General features: G+C 33.4%; 2 protein-coding genes and 1 pseudogene across 2 annotated transcripts; all 3 read left to right on the top strand.

The window, feature by feature from the left end:
• The first annotated feature begins 3,653 nt into the window (after positions 1-3,653).
• LOC132289026 (uncharacterized) lies at positions 3,654-7,058 on the top strand (annotated as a pseudogene).
• Positions 7,059-10,767: 3,709 nt separating this feature from the next.
• LOC132289011 (uncharacterized) lies at positions 10,768-11,349 on the top strand. Its single transcript, XM_059789900.1, has one exon. The coding sequence runs from the start codon at positions 10,768-10,770 to the stop codon at positions 11,347-11,349; it is 582 nt and encodes a 193-aa protein (XP_059645883.1).
• Positions 11,350-12,467: 1,118 nt separating this feature from the next.
• On the top strand, positions 12,468-15,011 carry LOC132291990 (small ribosomal subunit protein uS5x-like). The gene is made up of 2 exons (XM_059790319.1): positions 12,468-13,222; positions 14,669-15,011. The coding sequence occupies exons 1-2, from the start codon at positions 12,554-12,556 to the stop codon at positions 14,840-14,842; spliced, it is 843 nt and encodes a 280-aa protein (XP_059646302.1). The 5' UTR covers positions 12,468-12,553; the 3' UTR covers positions 14,843-15,011.
• The last annotated feature ends 3,790 nt before the right edge of the window (positions 15,012-18,801 follow it).

Here is an 18,801-nt window from a genome sequence, read left to right as displayed (position 1 = left end):
ATAATGTCTCCAAATAGGGAAGCAAAGTCCCTATTTAGTTGACAATTTATGTCGTTAGTCCAGCCAGAAAACACTATCTATATTTCGTAGTCAGTTTAAACACATAACTCACTTCGTCACAACATTGCTCCTTCCTGAATTTTTACCACATAAATTTTGTTGGCCCTGAGAAAAATTTTGCACAATTGGTGACCTTGAAGACCTCTACATGCAGCAGCTTATTTCAAAGTTAATGTTGACAAATAAGTTGTATAAATGATTTATCACCAAAGTCCACTTCCGAAGCTTCGGAAAATGACGTCTGCAGAAGGCATCTGTAGTTTTCAGTGGTTATGAATTTGCAAGTGGTCCATGTTTTTCATGATTAACCCATAGTGATAGTCATTTTGGCATTGAAGAAAAGTGGTATAAAAGAGAGAGGACAATTAAGGGATTAGAAAAAAGGAAAAAGGAAAAAGGAAAAGTAAGAGATAACGGGTCTTTTTTTTTTTTAAAAAAAAGGTTTGTAATAGCTCTTCAACCCTTTTTTCATTATTTTCTGTGCATTGAAGAAAAGTGGTATAAAAGAGAGAGGACAATTAAGGGATTAGAAAAAAGGAAAAAGGAAAAGGAAGAGATAACGGGTCTTTTTTTTTTTTTAAAAAAAAAAAAAAAAGGGTTTCTAATAGCTCTTCTACCCTTTTTTCATTATTTTCTGTACCATTTACTTTCTTAAAAAGAAAGCAATATTTTATTTCTAAAATTATAAAGCACATAAAATGAGTTATTTAATTTAGAGGAAAAAGAAATTAATTTAAATCGATTTGACGTAAGAATTTTACTTGTAATGTAAGTTGGTCAATCAATTGAATTAACAAAAACTAGATGACATGCACTTACAACTTACATAGCAAAAGAACCGTGTTGCGTAAAATGATACAAAATACCGACCGGTGGGCCGACTGATCGTGGTTCATGTGATGCACTTATGTGACCCATATATTAAATGTATCAAAATCGTTTTGCCTTTTGTTTTACGCCTAACACTCCTGTCTTGCAAATAATGGATGAAAGTCTTCAAACGATTAGAAAGTACAAATGGAGAGCAGATGGATGAAAGCCGTTGAAGCGAAATATCTTTCTATAGCAAAGAAAAGTAGTAATTGAAATGAGTACGGGTGTGGTGGACGCTAGGTATGCAACGACTATCAAGTTGACACTTGATCCGATTCTTTAGAGAGCATTCACACCGGCTCGGGAAGGCTCTTTCCGCGAGTCAAGCAGCCCAACCTAGTGGAAAATGGGTGGGTCCACAAGTCCGATAGTTATAATTGTTTTTTTTGGTCTTATTCGTCGTCAAAACGGCATCGCTAGCCACATTTAATTAACAATGCCATAAGGCACTGCTTGGCTGCAAGTTTTTTTTTGAAAAAAACTCAAAAATAGATTATTTTGAACTTTTTTTTAAATAAAATAAAATTTGTTACATAAAAATATATTGTTTAGGTACTGTTTGTCCAAAAATAAATTAATTTGGGCCAAAAATAAATTAAAAAATCTTTTATTTTTTATTTTTTCTCTTAAAAATTAATTTTTTTAACTTTTTTTTGTTTTAAATTTTAAAATTCTACCACAAACAATGCATTTGTAATCCTTAATCTATTTATTTTCTAATTCCAATTCATAATATTATATTGTTTAAGTTATTTATAATTATTTTGTTTAATTTATTTTTTAATTTTTTTTAGTCCATAATGAATAACGTATTGTTTAAAGTTATAATATCAATCCTAACTTTTTAAATAATTTTGCATAAATAGTATTTGATTAAAAAATATTACCGTTGAGAAACAATTTCATCATTTTTAATATTAAAAAGCCATTACATAATAAAAATTTTAGTACATGAAATGTAGCCATTATGAATATAACGGTTAGGGTCAAATAATTTATATTAATGTTTAAATAAATTATGAAGGAAAATAAAAAATAGTGATCGTATCCTTATTTGGAAAAAGATAGAGGAGAAAAAGGTAAAATAACTAAATTACTAGCATAACATTTTATAAGATGTAACTCAAGTGTCATAACAAGTTTTTTTTTTTTTTTTTTTATTGTTAAGGGTAATAATAAGATTATGAAAATATTATTTAACCCGCTGTAATTTCTCTTCAAATCTTATTACTTTTTGAATGATGGCAAATGCTATCACTGCTAACTTTCCGAAAACAAAAAATGTTATCACTGCTACTTGCTATGCCTCCAACGTCTTCAAAAAATTTATTCTCTCTCTCCCAAGGGCAACAAATACGTAGAAGTTCATATCATTTATTTTCCTTCTAAATTCTTTTATCCAAACGAAGACTAGCGATAAAGGTGTTATTTGATAACTTGCTTAATTTTAAACTGATTAAATATTTATTCAATTAAGTGCATTTTATAAGGTAATTTGAATATCGCTGAAATCGATAATCACCACTTATAATAGAGTAAATATTTATTTTTTGATTACCACTCGAGAACTTGAGTACTTAGTTTTTAATTTTATCAATCAGCACGAAAAACTTTTTATATTATTTCTCTTTATTATTCGTTTACAATCCTTCCTTCTAACTGAACGGAACTTTAGTTTCATAGGATGATTAATTTTTAAAGTAAAATCATGATATAGAAATTGAAAGTTGAAAGGTTCAATTAGTTCGAGCTATGGACTGCGCTTATCGAATTATAATATAAATCCGATATGATTATTCAATTCAATTAAAGGTATTCTGTTTTAATAATGATCCGATTCAATTAAAATTTTATATATATAATATGAATGTTATATATATAAGTTATCTATTATTAAATTTATATATATATATATATTAGTTATCTATCATTATATATATTATGTATCATCTTATATATTAATTATTTTTCACTCCGTTATATTTTATAAATTATAAATATAATTAATTTTAATTATAATTTCTCATAAATAAGATATGAATTAAAACATTCAGTTCAATACCCTTGAGTAATCTGAATTTGATAGTTTATTAATTTAACAAATTGAATATAAATTTAAGTAATAAATTAATAATTCGATAATTCATTTATTTAGCAAATCAAATACTCCTTATAAATTTACTTGATCTGATCGGTTGATAAGCTTTAAAGCTTAGCTGTACCGCTCTGACCGATCGGTCGCGTATCTTTATTTCTTGAAGAATTTTTTTATTTTATTTTTAATATTTTTTTATTATAATATTAATTTTTATCTTTCCTACCAAACGGAGCATAAAAGACCAAAAGTGTGTCATTCTTGTTTCAATTGAGATTTGAGAGGAACCAAATCTAGGCGATCTCTCTCGTTTCTTTCTCTCGCCCAGGTACAATGAAGAGTCCATTTTATGGATTGGTATCGTTTTTACGTTTAAACGGTGGAGAATTACAATCCTGACAAATGCGTCCATCCAACCAGTTCGACCAACATGCAACTCAAAAGACACAAAATCTTTGTATATTTTCTGTACATATTTTACACAGCTTTGCATATTTGGTTTTGCTGGGAGTGGAAAACGCAGAGCCTAGCTCATTTGTCAGGGTTGTGATTCTCCTTCGGTAGCGTGGAAATGATAGCAAGCTGATAATTGGATTTTCATGTGTCTGAGTCCGAGAATGAAACGATGGAATTGATCGATGATTGCGTCGGCGTTCTTTTACCAGTTGTCAGATTCAGATCGGTAACTCGGGTCTTTATGAAAGTTCCTTTCTTTTAGGGTTCAATTGTACTTTATACTATTCTGAACCCTAACCCTAGTTTTCTCTTAGGATGTCTAGATTCGTAACCTTTCATGGTCGAATACTCTCTATGTTGTTGCTCTTATTATATTCTTTTCATGTTTAGCGTCGATTGGTCGATTAGGAAGTCATTTGATGTGGATCTGTATATTTTAGGAAAATTTGAGTTTAGCTGTAAATAGATCTTACTAGCTCGTCAAATTTTGATACTGTGATTATGTTGTATTAGTATTTGTTCCTATATCTGAATTCTGAATGCTGTTATTATGTTATACAAAGTTCGATATGTGTATACAGGAATCATGTAGTTTACACTTTTCTATGGTTTTGTAGTTCCACTTGCTTAGTTACTTGTTTTTATAAAACTTCTCTATGTTTGTAACTTTGTATTGTTTTTAAGTGGTTTGAAGATGTGTTATGCTGTCAGTAATTTGGTTTGGGATATGATATTTGTACTACACAAATTATTTATATCTACGATTCTACATACAAGTCTTTGTGGGTTTGCGTGTGATGCTAACATCAAGCACTCCACTTGGGATAGGCAGGTGGATGGTCAAAAATGTTCATGAAAGAACCTTGGAACACAAATTGGTTTAAAGTACAGAGCAATAGAAGAAAAGGAACAGTATATGAAGGAGAACAATTATAATTTTAAAAACCTGATTTTTGTTCAGATTTAGAGGTGTTATGGTTCAAAAGTTCTTAATCCTAGTTTGAGTACAAGTTTTCACATTAATCATTTGAGCTGATTTAATAATTGGGCTTTATTCAGTTGAGTTGAGTTGAAGCTGCTTAAATGGTTGAGTTTGTTTTGTAGAAGTTTCCAGTGTTTTGACAACTATAACTGGGCTGTTATGCGATTTGGGGATGTATCATTATTATTATTATTATTATTTTTGTTGCCATTTTTGTTACAATTTGTGTGTTCTGTTAGGTCCATTAATGTTTTAGATGTTAAGGAAAGTGAAATTTGTTCACAAATAATCGACGCGGGGCTTTGTGGAGTTTACTTGAGTTGAAGCAAAATTAACTCAGATCAGATTAATTATGTCTGGTAGCATTTTGTTCTATTGAATGTAATGAATGCATTGGTTGTCTGGTTTTTGAACATATTATAATATAATTTGGGTTTATTTATTGTCATTTGTGTCGTTTAAGCGTTTTAATTTATTTGTATTTCATTTTAAGAGAAATCTATCCGCCCTTCAATTTTTAATACATGATGTAATTCTACTGGTTTCCTTAAATTTATGTCATTTTGTTTTAGAAATCTCTGGCAGAATCTCATGCCTAACTGATAATAAAAATTAGTCATGTGTCTTTGCTATATGTTGCATGACGAAAAAAATCATGATTTCATTATCTAATAATTGTCTCATTTTTGGTGTTCGATTATAGAGACACACTTCCTTCTTTATATTTATATTGTTGCTCTTGTTACATTTTTCCCACGTTAGGGTCGATTGTTAGACTGTGAGGTCACTTGGATCCGCTTTAATGTGAATCTGTGTATTTTAGGAAAATTTGAGTTCAGCTGATAAATAGATCTTACTAGCTATTTGAATTTTGATATTAGTATTTGTTCCTATATCCAAATGCTTTATATATAGTTTAATATGTGTATATGTATACGTGGACTATAAAATTTTCAGGAATCGTGTAGGTTGCACTTTTGAATGGAGTTATAGTTAACTTGCATAGTTGCTTGTGAATTTTTATAGCACTTCTCTATATTTGGATTATTTTTAAGTGGTTTGAGGATGTGTTATGGTGTTGGTAATTTGGTTTGGGATGTTATATTTGTGCTATACAAATTAGTTTCACATAGCTAACCTCAAAGGTGGAGTGTATGAATGCTTTTTTGAGGCAATTGTGGATTGTGAATGTTTTTTTAATACAAATTGTGTCATATGATTCATTATTACTTCAAAATCAGTGAAGAGTCCATGGTGAACGTTTTATGTAACATATGAAATATTATTTTACTCTTAAAAAAAAAAAATCCGAGTATTAAATATTATGGATATTTTAGTTTTGTATTTATGGACAGTTGCTGATATTTACAAGGGGATTGATCCTCTGGACATGTAAAGAGATCGGGAACACTCTTAGAGGGTCACCATCCTACCTTTTGGAGGAACGATCCGGTGCCTCATTATACAACTATGATGCTCCTGGTGCCGCACACACTCTCAAATGGATGTTCTACAATGAACTCGGCCTCGTCTTTGTTGCGGTGTATCAGTGGGTTCTCCATCTTCTATATGTGGATGATCTGCTTGCTATGGTGAAGAGAGTGTTCTCGGAAATATTTTATCCAAAATGGACTGTGTATGATGATTTTGACGACATAGTTAGGCAGCTTAGGGAAGTGGCTGAATATAGGGCCAAAGAAATGAAGAAATCAAAGCAGTTGGGTAAGCCTACGAATAATTACTTGGGTAGGAAAGAAGGTCAGATGAAAAAGGCTGGCCTTGATGGAGGTAATTAAAAAAAGAGTGGTGGTGAATCGGGGAATGATAGCTGGGATGGTGAAAAATGAAAAGGTCGCAAAATTCAAAATGAGCATTCGAATGGGAATTATGTTGGAATTGAGAAGTCTTCCATAATGGGTGCTGTTAGTGGTGAAGAGAATGCAAGTTCTAATTCTGTGGCTTTTGATGTACATAAGCTGCATAAGCTAAGAGCTAAAGGTGGGAAAAAGACTGATACCCTTGTCCACAAGGGTCCCAAGGCAGAGCCAAAGAAAAAGATAACGAAGAAAAATAGAGATTGGGATGATTCACCTCCAGAGTCAAAATTGGATTTTACAGATCCAGTGAGTCAGAATGGGGGCACAGGTTGTGGCAACTGATCAAGGTGAGAGTAAAGTCTGGAAGGTAAAAAGCTCAGTAATTTTTTCTTTACTCATCACCGACTTCTGCACTGTCTCTTTTACTGCTTCTGGTTGCAAAATATTAATACTATTAATTGAATTTTCTGACTACAGCAGCAATGAAAGAGGCTCTTGTTCGTATTTTAACTCCTAGAAGATATTGACATATTAAGGGACGTGCATGCTGCCGAGGAGCAAAGGAAACCATATGTAGTGGTTGTTAATGGAGTTGGAAAATCTACTATTCTTGATAAGGTTAAGCTTAATTTATATTAGTATATTTTATAGATTTTATATTTAAACGTATAGCTTCTCATTTGACTGGCTATTCCCAAATTTCATTCTGCAGGTTGCTTACTGGCTTCTGCAGCATAAGGTCAATTCCATGATGGCTGCATGCGATACGTTTTGATCTGGAGCTGTTGAGCAGCTGTGGACTCATGCACATAGGCTCCAGGTATGATTATGATGACACATCTCTCTTTTGATCTTGAGATTCTGCAGTAGCAAGCAATGATACCCAAGATGGACAGTCCTTCAGAGTATAATTGTGATAACTGACTTGTAACTAACCACCCTTGTCAGATCTCCCTATATTTATGATAATAATAAAAAAAAAATCCCTGTATTTGAGAAGGGTATGAGAAAGATCGGGCAATTGTAGCAAAGGAAGCGATTCAAAAAGCCACTCGGATTGGCTCTGATGTTGTTCTTATTGATACAGCAGCAGGTCGAATGCAGGTATTATTTAACATCACCATTCAAAGGATTTATGTGTTGTAACTGGTTAGATGGTCTGCTGTTGCAAGCAAATAATATGCACGTCTGAAGGAATTATAGGAACAGAATCCCACCATTAAATATGTCTTACTGGGTTGACCTGAGCAAGGCTTGTTGCAACAAATGTTACACCTGAACTGTGTCCTTTATAATTTTACGGAGAAATCATCTCATATGACCCTCACATCAATGTGTGGGTCAATATGGTTTAGGCATTTGTGGGCCCCCCCTGGAACATGGTGAATGGTAGAATGAGAGTGGCCATCACATCTTGTGACAGTTGCATGGATTAATTTTTCATATGGAATGGACTTCTAATTTTCATTGCATGCCGTTGCATTGTAAAGATTTGTTGTACTATATTTTACAGGATAATGAACCATTAATGTGAGCACTTTCAAAGCTTATTAATCTCAACAATCCTGATTTTGTCCTGTTCGTTGGCGAGGCACTGGTTGATCTTTCAGCCTCTCCTTATCCCAGACTGATTGATGGAATTCTGCTCACTAAGTTTGATACCGTTGATGATAAGGTAGATGATCTTATTTTACAGCTGAGTCTGAATATCTTAAGTGGTTTTCAGTTGGAAACTTCTTTTCAAAACGAAAGATGAACTGAATAATCAATGCACAATGAATACATTTCATCAATGGTTTAAGTTTGATAACATTTCATCATGTTTGCTCCATATGAATATAGGAAGTGATTATCTTCTTTAGTGGGTCTTAATTTTGGGCTTGTATAGCATAGTTCTTTTTTATTATCTTCGACTTGGTTTATGACACCTGAAATCATTTAATGTTGGAGCTGCACTGTTGATGTTTTACATATCCGGAGCACCTGTCATGTTTGTTGTCTGTGGACAGTCTTCTTATACAGACCTCATGGAGCTCAATGTCAAGTCCATTGTGAAGACACTCCTTAAATGAGATTATGTGATTTGCCCTTTCAGTTATTCAAGCACGCCACCCTTCTCTCTGTTATCAATTACCTGTATGCTACAACTTATATACTGTCCCTGTGTGATCTCATTATCTGGATGTTGGAGGTGAATTATCTGGTATGTGATTAAAGTATTTTGCTATCAGAAAGATGATTATGTTATTTTATCCTGCATCTTTGTGTTCTTTTTATTTATTTATTGCCAGGCATGCTACTTAGATATCCCAGATTTCTCAATTTGATATTTATTATTTACATCTTTCTACACGTTCAAGTGTTGCTTTTAATTTAAAACTTGGCTGGTTTTATACTTTTATAATCACATTTACATAATATGATGTTTAAACATCTATCATTTATAAGTTTAGAAGATCTTCTCTAGTTGATCAACATTTTCTAGTTCTTTAGGGTTACCCTTGTATTCTCCCATTATTAATTTATTGCACTCACAAAAAACTAGTCAATACTATAAATTTGTGTAAAGGAGGTTATTATGGGGTGGCATCTCTGTTAGGCATAATTTTGATAGGTTGGCAAATCTCAGTTACAAAATATTTAGCAGTATAGGAACAAATTGTCATAAATACATTGGAGGCTATGAAGGATTAAAGATGAATAGTTAATTTACGGAGCTTCGTTGAGAGAGTTTATAGAAAGATGAGAATAGTATGGTGATCAAATCTTAGGCTGCTCAGTTAGTGAAAGCTTGTTGCATGATGTGCAATACAGGCTGGGGCTAGAGACCTACTTTCAAAGGTTAATGGCTGTTTATGCCCTATGAAATTAAATAAAATGATCAAATTTTGTTTGGAAAGCAGTAGTTAGAAGAATTACTTCCGTCTATTACTTATGTTACAACTTTTTAATGTACTTTTCAGAAAAGGAAAAAAGAAACAGAAAAAACTTGTTTCTTGGTTTTATGACTTGTATTTTGGCCTTATAAACCAAGCAAATGTTATCAGTGTATGGTGTAACATGGGGATGACCAGCTCTTTTGTAGAGGTTCAGTCAGTATGGTGGTGCATGAAAACATGTATGTGCTATGTATTACTGTTACAAATTTAATGCAACATCACTTTATTACAAATTTAATGCAGTAAAGTTTTCAAGAGGCAGTAAGAGTTCTTGACCATTGTTTTTGTTGAGACACATCAGGCATCACTGTAAGTTGTTGGTGAGTCATCATTGATCGAATTTAATGAATAACCTTTGATCTTTTAGTTTATTTATGACATGGTGGTTATCAATAAAATTTGATAGCTCAATTGGTATTAGCATGCAGGTTAAAGCTCAAGCCTGTCATCAGAGAAAATTCAAGCCAGCACTAGGAATGATGGCTCAGCATTTCTTGCCCCGGCATAATGGACCTTTTAAAATCATATCATATGGATTCTAAAAGTCTGAGAATAAGCTTGTATTCTAGAAGCGGTAGCTTTCCACCTCCTTCCTGACAACAGCATTTCTTTCAGTGGCTGCTGAAATTTCATCCAGTAAGTCGAGAATAAGCTTGCGTTCTAGAAGTGGTAGCTTTCCTCATCCCTCACGACACATGTACTTCTTAAATTATACGCTTGATTTGTTGGATTTTGCTTGCAAGGGCATTATTAATTCCATTGGGTGACTAGTGAATTAGTTATTGCAAATTTTGGTACCCTATATACCCTATGCTTTCAATGCTGTGCTTGTGCGTTAGCGTGTTGCAATATCAAGTTGAACTTTGTTTCAGTTGATTAAAAGACATGGGTAAATTTGGGAACATAAAGTAAGCATATGCTGCTGGGCCCAGAAACTTGAGGCCTAAGATGGATTACGAAAGACCTAATCATGTATTATAGACCTAATCACATATCGTGTAAATGGACTTCAATATGATCATGGTGCAAAAGTTGGGATGAAGGGTAACATTTGAGAAAAGCATAAAAAGTAATGAGATTTGTAATTGGTAACATTCTTTTTTAATTTTAAGAGTGACCATCAAAATAATTATGTAGTAATTAATATGACAAAAGAGCATAGAAAGTAGAAGAGAAGAGAAGAAAAGAAAAGATGGTGATGGTTACTGGGTTCTCTAACGTTGAAGTGGAACACTAGGTTCCTCCTCCTCCTGCTTTCGCGTTCTCTTCATTTCTTGTTATTGCAATGCAGCACTTCGTGTGTAGTGGCCCACAATCCGTTCTTTCTTCTTTTGCTTTCGCGTTCTCTTCATTTCTTGTTATTGCAATCTAGCACTTCGTGTGTGTATGTATATGCGCATGCATATATGTATATCATATGACTCTTATATTTCTCCATTTCTTTGTGTTTTGCCCTAACTCCAAGAGCTAACCCAAACCCCCTTTGCCCAACAAACCTTTGATTTAAGTCAAAGAACAAACCCTAATTACTGAGATTGACTGCCCATGGCCATGCATACTCAAGAGTCAGTAGTAGATGCAATGAAACGAAACCACCCGTCCGAATGCAGTGGTTGTGACTGCGAAGAGCAAGTGTTCCTTTCCCACTTCCACTTCCACGAGAGAGGCACCTACCAACGTCTCTGCGCGGATTGTGTCCTCAAGAAAAGATCTGGCTACTTCTGCGCCATCTGCTTCGAAATCTACGACCGACTTCCTCCTGTTGGCGAGCGCCTCATGTGCGTGGACTGCCTTGCCATCTCTCACCTCTCCTGCGTCGGCTCCAATTTCACTCGTCTCTACAAATGCCCTCCCTGTGCGAACCCTAATTTCACTTTTTTCAACCCTAGAGGCTCATCTGAGAAGAAGAACATTGAAGGAAGTGATGGAGGAGAATCGGCGAAAACAGAGAGTAGCAGCAGAGCGATCGATAAGGATTCAGTGAAGCAATTATTGGCTACTGCAAAACTTTCATTGGCATCGATGGACAAAGCGGCGTCTGTTGCTAGAGTTGAAGTCCAGAAAAGGGTTAAGGAAGCCGTGGCGGCAAGGAAGATGGCGAAGGAAGCGGTTGAGCGAATCGCGTAGTACGACAGAGGAGAGAACTGAAAATGGTTTTGAAAGAATAGCCCTGTCAATCTGATGACCCAACGGCCAAGAGAAAGACAGTAGTAGTTCGTTGGTTTTTTTTTTTTTTTTTCATGATGTCCATGGGCACCCTTCTTTTCGTGTTCTATATAGGTTCCATGGCTCATGCTATTGCTACCTATTTGCTAATAGAATGGGGCACTTGGGTTTCTTCCTAGACAATTGTAATTATTGGGGAATGTCCCTTGAATTGTGTATAAACTAATAGTTTGAATCAACCATATGTACTTCATGACAAAAAAGACAAAAAAAAATCATATGTACTTCACCTTACTTGCTAAAAATGGAGTTAAAAATGGATTTTCAAAGTTTTTATTTATTTATTTTTATGTTGAATAGGGAAATTATCAGCTAACATTTTTTTTAAAATATATTTTCAGTAAAATTCATTTGAATATAAAAGTAAATTAACATTAAGAAAACTAAACATTATATTTCTTCCGTCTCATAATAGTTTAATATTTTAGGAAGTGTTTGACGACACGAATACATGTAATGTAGTAATGTAGTGTGAGGTTTATGATTTTAGAATGTGTGTAAGAGAATATCCATTTTGCTCTACATAAAAATTTACTATCAACCCTCCAAATATTGGACATATCATTAGGTGTACTTGTTATATATATATATATATATATATATATATATATATATATATATATATTATAAAAATGTTTTATTGAGTTTTGTACTAAAAAAAAAAAAAATGAAAGTTTTTTGTTAAGTCGTTAAGGATATGTTTTTGAACTTGAAAACTTGAAGATCAACAAATGAAACGTCAATTGTCTCCTTAAAATTTATATTTTTTACTATTAAAATTCCAGTAATGTGGCACAAGAATTGGGCTCAATTAGGGCTACCCCAATAGACCAGAGTTGAGCACATTACACAGAAATGAAGACCAGTTTAGGCCCAGCCTGACTCTTGATTGATCAAGATTATATTTATTGGGCTTTAGCCTGAATTTGTCAGTTTATTATTTCAGCCCAGCCGTCCACTAAGGCAAACCCTACTTTTTCTCTTAATCATCTACTATATAAACAAACACACAACACAAGTTCTAGGGTTCAGTAGCTGCAACTCTCGTATATATATTTACTTTTGTTACCCCCTTTCCCCAATCTCCACCAACAACAACCAAAGTATGGCTGAGAGAGGAGGAGAACGCGGTGGCTTCGGGCGAGGCTTTGGCCGTGGCGGTGGCAGGGGCGACCGCGGTCGTGGTCGTGGCCGAGGCCGTCGTGGCGGCGGCAGGGGTGGGGCGGAAGAAGAAAAGTGGGTGCCGGTGACAAAACTCGGCCGTCTCGTGAAGGAATCCAAGATTGGGAGCCTAGAGCAGATCTATCTCCACTCACTCCCAATCAAGGAGTACCAGATCATCGACACTCTGGTGGGACCTTCACTCAAGGACGAGGTCATGAAGATCATGCCGGTCCAGAAACAGACCAGGGCTGGTCAGAGAACCCGGTTCAAGGCTTTCGTCGTCGTCGGCGATGGAAATGGCCACGTCGGACTCGGTGTGAAGTGCAGCAAAGAAGTAGCCACGGCGATTCGTGGGGCTATCATACTGGCGAAGCTTTCGGTGATTCCAGTGAGGAGAGGGTACTGGGGGAACAAGATTGGTAAACCACATACGGTGCCGTGTAAGGTCACCGGAAAGTGTGGGTCAGTCACGGTGCGGATGGTTCCGGCACCACGGGGTGCCGGTATTGTTGCGGCCAGGGTGCCCAAGAAGGTGCTGCAGTTCGCTGGGATTGAAGACGTGTTCACTTCTTCGCGTGGGTCTACCAAAACTCTTGGCAATTTCGTCAAGGTTCGATCTAATCTCATTTTATTCCAAAGTATATATGTGTATATGTTAGTGATAATTGTTTACTGCTGAATTTAATTTTAGATGGGCATGTTTTGCTTTACGTATGCTTATATATGTGTTATGTTAGTGATGATCTTTGGATTTATATATGTGATAATCTTTGGATTTACTTTTAGATGGCCATTTTGATAATGAGGTATAATTAGGTATGCATGCTTCATTTATTCAAGTATATATGTGTTTGATTCATTTGTATGTATTATGTATGAGCTATGGATATGGTTTTTTTTGTTTGTTTGTTCTTGTTTATGTACTCTTTACTAAGGGAAAAGAAAAAATGTTGGCCTCAGTGATTCTGGTGGAAATCTAAATCTGATACTCCTGCAACTAACAGGCTGATTTGTTAAGAAACGGTTGAAAGTTTACATATGAATTATGTCTAGTGGTCAGTGGTGGAAAATGATTACAATATAGAAACTTGACCATCTGGATATATACTCTTGTAACATCCAGATGATCCATTTTCTTTTTGCAAGAGTAAACATTTTTGGTCTGGATTTTATGGGTGGTACTGCTGTTTGTCCATCATATATTTTAGTACAGTGTAGTTACATTTCAAATTTTTATTCTAGGATGAATGGATGAACTTGAAATATCCAGCTTTTTTGTGATATTCTATTCTAGGTTGTAGTGTGTTTTTCTTAGATGGTACATCCGTTTTTCCAATATGTTATTAAATTGGTGAAATTGGTTAAACCATCTTTTATATATACTTTTGTAACATGATCTCAGGTTTGCAGTGTTCTTCAAATTCTTAAAGCCAGATTATTATGTTAGAGTATTGCAGTGTTTAGGGAAAAAGTTTGAGTCCCAAATTGTTGTGATCATTATTATGTAATGATGTTGTGGGATTTTGTTCCTTATCATCAGAGAGGGCTCTAATTCTTGAAACTGATTTACGTTTTATTATCTCAATGTTGTTTCTGATCATCCATGGCTGTTGTAAGAGTCGAGTATCTCACTTGCAATTAAAGGTGAATTACTATTTTTTTTGACAAGTTAAACGTACTATTTATGCACATGATAGGCATAAATTTTTAATTAATTTTTCCCCTTTTCCTTTGTATATCTTGAGTTGATTGCTTGTCTATCTAATTTTATCTTTGCTGTGGTAATGCTTAAATATTGTTGCATCTCACCTGACACTCGTTGAACAGGTAATGAATAAATATCAGCAAATAAATATTAAGAATGCTGCTCTATATTTTTGGGTATTGTGAATAAAGTAGTGTGTTGCCATATTGCCACATGAAAATTTATAGACAGAAAAATGGAAGTTGGCCCATGGAAATACAGAAGACGTTTCCATATATTATGGCAACATATTTCCATTTTGTATTTTATTTTGAAATTCATGTGGGTATCCAATGAATATTTTATTTTCAGGCCACTTTCGATTGTCTTCTGAAGACTTACGGCTTCCTCACTCCGGACTTCTGGAAGGAGACTCGCTTCACAAGATCTCCATTCCAGGAATACACAGATTTGTTGGCAAAGCCCACTGCGAAGGTGGTTTACATAGAGGATGCGGCTGCAGCTGCAGCTGCACCTGAGGCTTGATTTGTTCATTGTCTAATCAGAGCACTGAGTATGTTTTTTTTATGGAACTTCTAGTATTAGATTACTTGTTAAAATTTTATCCCCTTTTGATTTCGAGGGTCGTTATTTTGATTTCTTTTTGGTTATCTAGACAACTCATGTTTTAAATCAAATGGTTTTTTCCTTGCTAGATCTTGAATGGTTGTTTTCACATCATTGTTCTCCCAACTATAACAGAGATTGTAGTTGTGATACGTTTTTATGTGTTGTATGAATTGGTTGTGGAGTAACTTAATACTGTGGTTGTTGTACCCATATGCTAGATCTTCAAAGATTGGATAGGGACATATGATTAATCTACAGTGGGACTTACTTTTTCAGGATATAAATTACTGAATTTGATGAGGCGTGTTATTTGCCCATGTGATTGGATGAAGTAACATGCTACAAACATTTTAATATGATATTTTACTTCCATGGACTGTAATCATCATCCTTCCTCATAATGGTTTTCATACAAATTTTTTTTTCACACTAGTCTACGACATCTGAACCAGTAATTCGATTGATTTGTATATGGACATTTACCATGTTGTTGACATCCAAAGAGATGTGTTGCAGTTGTAGACTCTTGTAACAAATATTTTCGATGACCAGTTGAAGTTGTGTTGATGCATTTTACTTGCCTGTAATGAATTTGGACAATATGCTTGAATGGAGGTTGTTTATGAAAATCATATTATGGATGTTAAGCTTAAAATTTTCAAAAAATAAAAATTGCTGACTTTAGGCTTTTCAACGTAAAATATATTCTTTTATTTTTAGTCGAGTCCATCGGCAGGGCGGGGCGTGTAAAATATTTTTCTTCTTTGTAGATATTTTAGACAACCAAACAGCAAAAAATATTTTTTATTTTCTGAACAATTTTATACAGAAACAAACGAGCCTTAATGTTTAGAAACTTCCCAACTCAAACCGTGCCATGAGAGGCATCCAAACGTCTACTAATAAGCAAAAGAATAATGTAATATTTCTTGACATTTTTATTGAATATATTTACAATTGTTATTATTATTTCAATATGGGTATAATATCCGTTCTTTCTTAGGTCTCAATAGTCAACCATGAATGTAAGAATTCAGCAGATACTTCATCCCCCTTCATCTCTCTACAAATTAAACAAAACTTGCTCCATTTCTCTATCAATAATACAGAACGAAAACGGTGCATGTATTCGAGATTCTAGTTGTATTCGGTTGTGATTCTTAGTGTTGATTTGGTTTAAAGGATAATAAATTGTTTATAATTCATGAGCCAATTTGCCTTGTAATTTTGAAAAGAAAAATAATATCAGTTGTTTTTATCTTTGTTCTTATAAGGTAGTAATAATTTGCTAGAAGGTTGTGATGCGGTTAATTTGGTTGCCCAAAATGCTGAGCGAGTCAAAATGAATTACTTTAGCATTTTAATTAACTTTTGGTTTATAAGAAAAATCCTGAATTTACATGCAACAAAATGTGTGAAATAATATATGGTAATTGATATTTGCGTGTATTCCATTTTTATTGGGAGAAGTAATATATAATTCTAGATTTTAAACTAAAAACAGGGATGTGCAAATGTGAAGATCAGAAAGAGTGGAGTTCAAGGAATATGAAATATAGCAAGGGAAACAGAGTCCCTACTTTTTTAGCCAAACTCTATAAAAAGCTCCTCCAAGCTATCTGACCTCAGAACCTTGCCTCAATGTCAATGTCAATGTAGCTGCTATTCTGTTTCTAATGCTTTCGTTTTCCCAGTAGAACCCGGCAATTTATTTTACACAAGAATTTGCAATTCAACAACAAAGGGTTTTTTAAGATCAAAAACATAAAAAGCAATCCTAGGCAATTTATTTTTCCATGCGGATCATAAATTATCATAGTTTAATTAGAGAAACTAATGAAATTATTTATCAATCACCTTTCAAAAAAATATTTATTTATCAATCCAATTAAACACCTATACGAAGGATCATACATGAATTAAATTTACCAATTAGGAATCAAAGAAATTTTTATTAGAAAAATAAATAAAAGCACTGCGTAGAAGACAAACCATCACCTATAACAATCATGAAGAATTGGTTGTGAATTTTCAAAACAGAAAAGTGTGCATACGACTCATGCATAGAATGGATCAAATCATACATGTACTCATGTAGTTGTATGCAAACTTCTCTGCACTGAGAATCACAACCGAACATATGCACTCTTCTTCCTCTAATATGAAGATTATATTATATATAGAGAGAGAGTTTTGTTGAAGCCTCTGCTAAATTCTTATGACTACTGAGTCTGAGAGACCCATTAAACCCGAGGAGGGGTCTCAAATTTTCGCCGCCAATATATAATGTTGCGTGAAATCAAAGTAATGTGTCCACAACCTAATCATTCAATATCTATCTCCTCCAATTTATAAGAAAGTACCGTAATGATAATTTTGTGGCCAAGACTGACTACGCAGCTTTTCACCATTTGTTCCCTCTTATAAATTTTGCAAAAAGAAAAAAAAAAAAAAAAGAAAAAAAGAAAAAAGAAGAAGAAGTTATGGCCATGCTTGGAATAGATTTATGAAAACTGTTCTCAAAAACAGTTCTCAAGAACAATTTTCAGAGAACAATTTTTAGTTTTTTCATATTTCAAGCCTGCTTGGTTAAGAGAATTTACAAAACAGTTTTCGGAAAACAAAAACTCATAAAACTACTTGGTTGTATGAATTTTTGAAAATAGTTTTCTAAACTAAGGAAATAAATAAAAATATTATTGTACACTTTTTTATTTTTTTTATTTATGATATTAATATTAATATAAATATATATATATATATATATAATTGTTGGAGGTAAATTCATTTTAATTAGTATTTTTAACTTAATAAAAGTAACTTCATCTAGCATTGCCTTTGAATGATGCCCACATTTGATTCATCAGATGAGTTCTGACGACTCCCATTTGTGCTGCACCACTATCAGATAAATTAAGTGCATTCAGTACACCAATATTTAGTATTAAAACGTGTGTATCATGCATGGATTGGAATAGAGATATTTAATAAGATGTGTGAATCAAAAGACTCATTCATTCATAAATTGCATCCATTAAAAAATAAAAAATAAAAAACTTTCTATAAAGGAAATTGAATCCAATATCCTGATATTCAAATACAATTTTTTTTTTCATTAATGGAGATGTTATATTGAACCAAAAGATCAAGCATTTAGTATATACTTAAAGAGAGTATACCCTCCATGAAAAATCAATATGGACGGCCTAACAGACCACTCAAAACAGTAAAGAAGCTTGGACACACACTCTTCGCTAATCACTTCCCTTTTTTACAATAAATCACCAAGAACAACAAATAATATACTATTATTAAACTACAAATAATTATTTCAGGATTTATTTATTAAATAAATAAATAATGTATATTAATCATGTGTGACATGGAATTTTGAACTTTTATCACTTAATTAATATAAGATAAGATGAATATATATAACCGAAATTAAATTTTTTTTATCAAGCAAACTTTTAAAGTTAAATTTTATGATCACATAATTTATTTTTAAGTGTAAACTTTGTAAAAATTAATTAACAAACTTTGAAAATTAAATTAATATTTATATTGTTGCATGAAATATATAACAGCAGACAGCTTCCATGAGTTTTTGATAAATTTATACAGTTTTTAAAAAAACATTACAGCTTCCATGAGTTTTTGATAAATTTATATAATTTTAAAAAATATATTACGTCAAAATAAATGGAGCCTTAGATTATATTTTAACAAGATTATACATTAACATTATTATTATTTCTTGTTAAGTAAGAAAATGAATGAAAAAGGAAAAACTATACAAATATACTTGGGGCATACCCCAAGACCCAACAATGGGCAGAAGAAAACCCAAAAGGCCCAAACAAACCTTAGAAATA

Source organism: Cornus florida, unplaced genomic scaffold (assembly GCF_030987335.1).
Source record: "Cornus florida cultivar Cherokee Brave unplaced genomic scaffold, ASM3098733v1 CherokeeBrave_3.0.0_Hap2_Chr02, whole genome shotgun sequence".
NCBI lineage: Eukaryota > Viridiplantae > Streptophyta > Magnoliopsida > Cornales > Cornaceae > Cornus > Cornus florida.
This window is presented reverse-complemented; position numbering and strand designations above follow the sequence as displayed.

What these genes read in the sequence shown, in the direction of transcription:
- LOC132291990 (XM_059790319.1), top strand. Translation starts at nt 12,554, where the DNA reads ATGGCTGAGAGAGGAGGAGAACGCGGTGGCTTCGGGCGAGGCTTTGGC. An exon ending in CTCTTGGCAATTTCGTCAAG is followed by an intron (nt 13,223 to 14,668) that starts GTTCGATCTAAT and finishes TTTTATTTTCAG; the next exon opens with GCCACTTTCGATTGTCTTCT.
- LOC132289011 (XM_059789900.1), top strand. Translation starts at nt 10,768, where the DNA reads ATGGCCATGCATACTCAAGAGTCAGTAGTAGATGCAATGAAACGAAAC.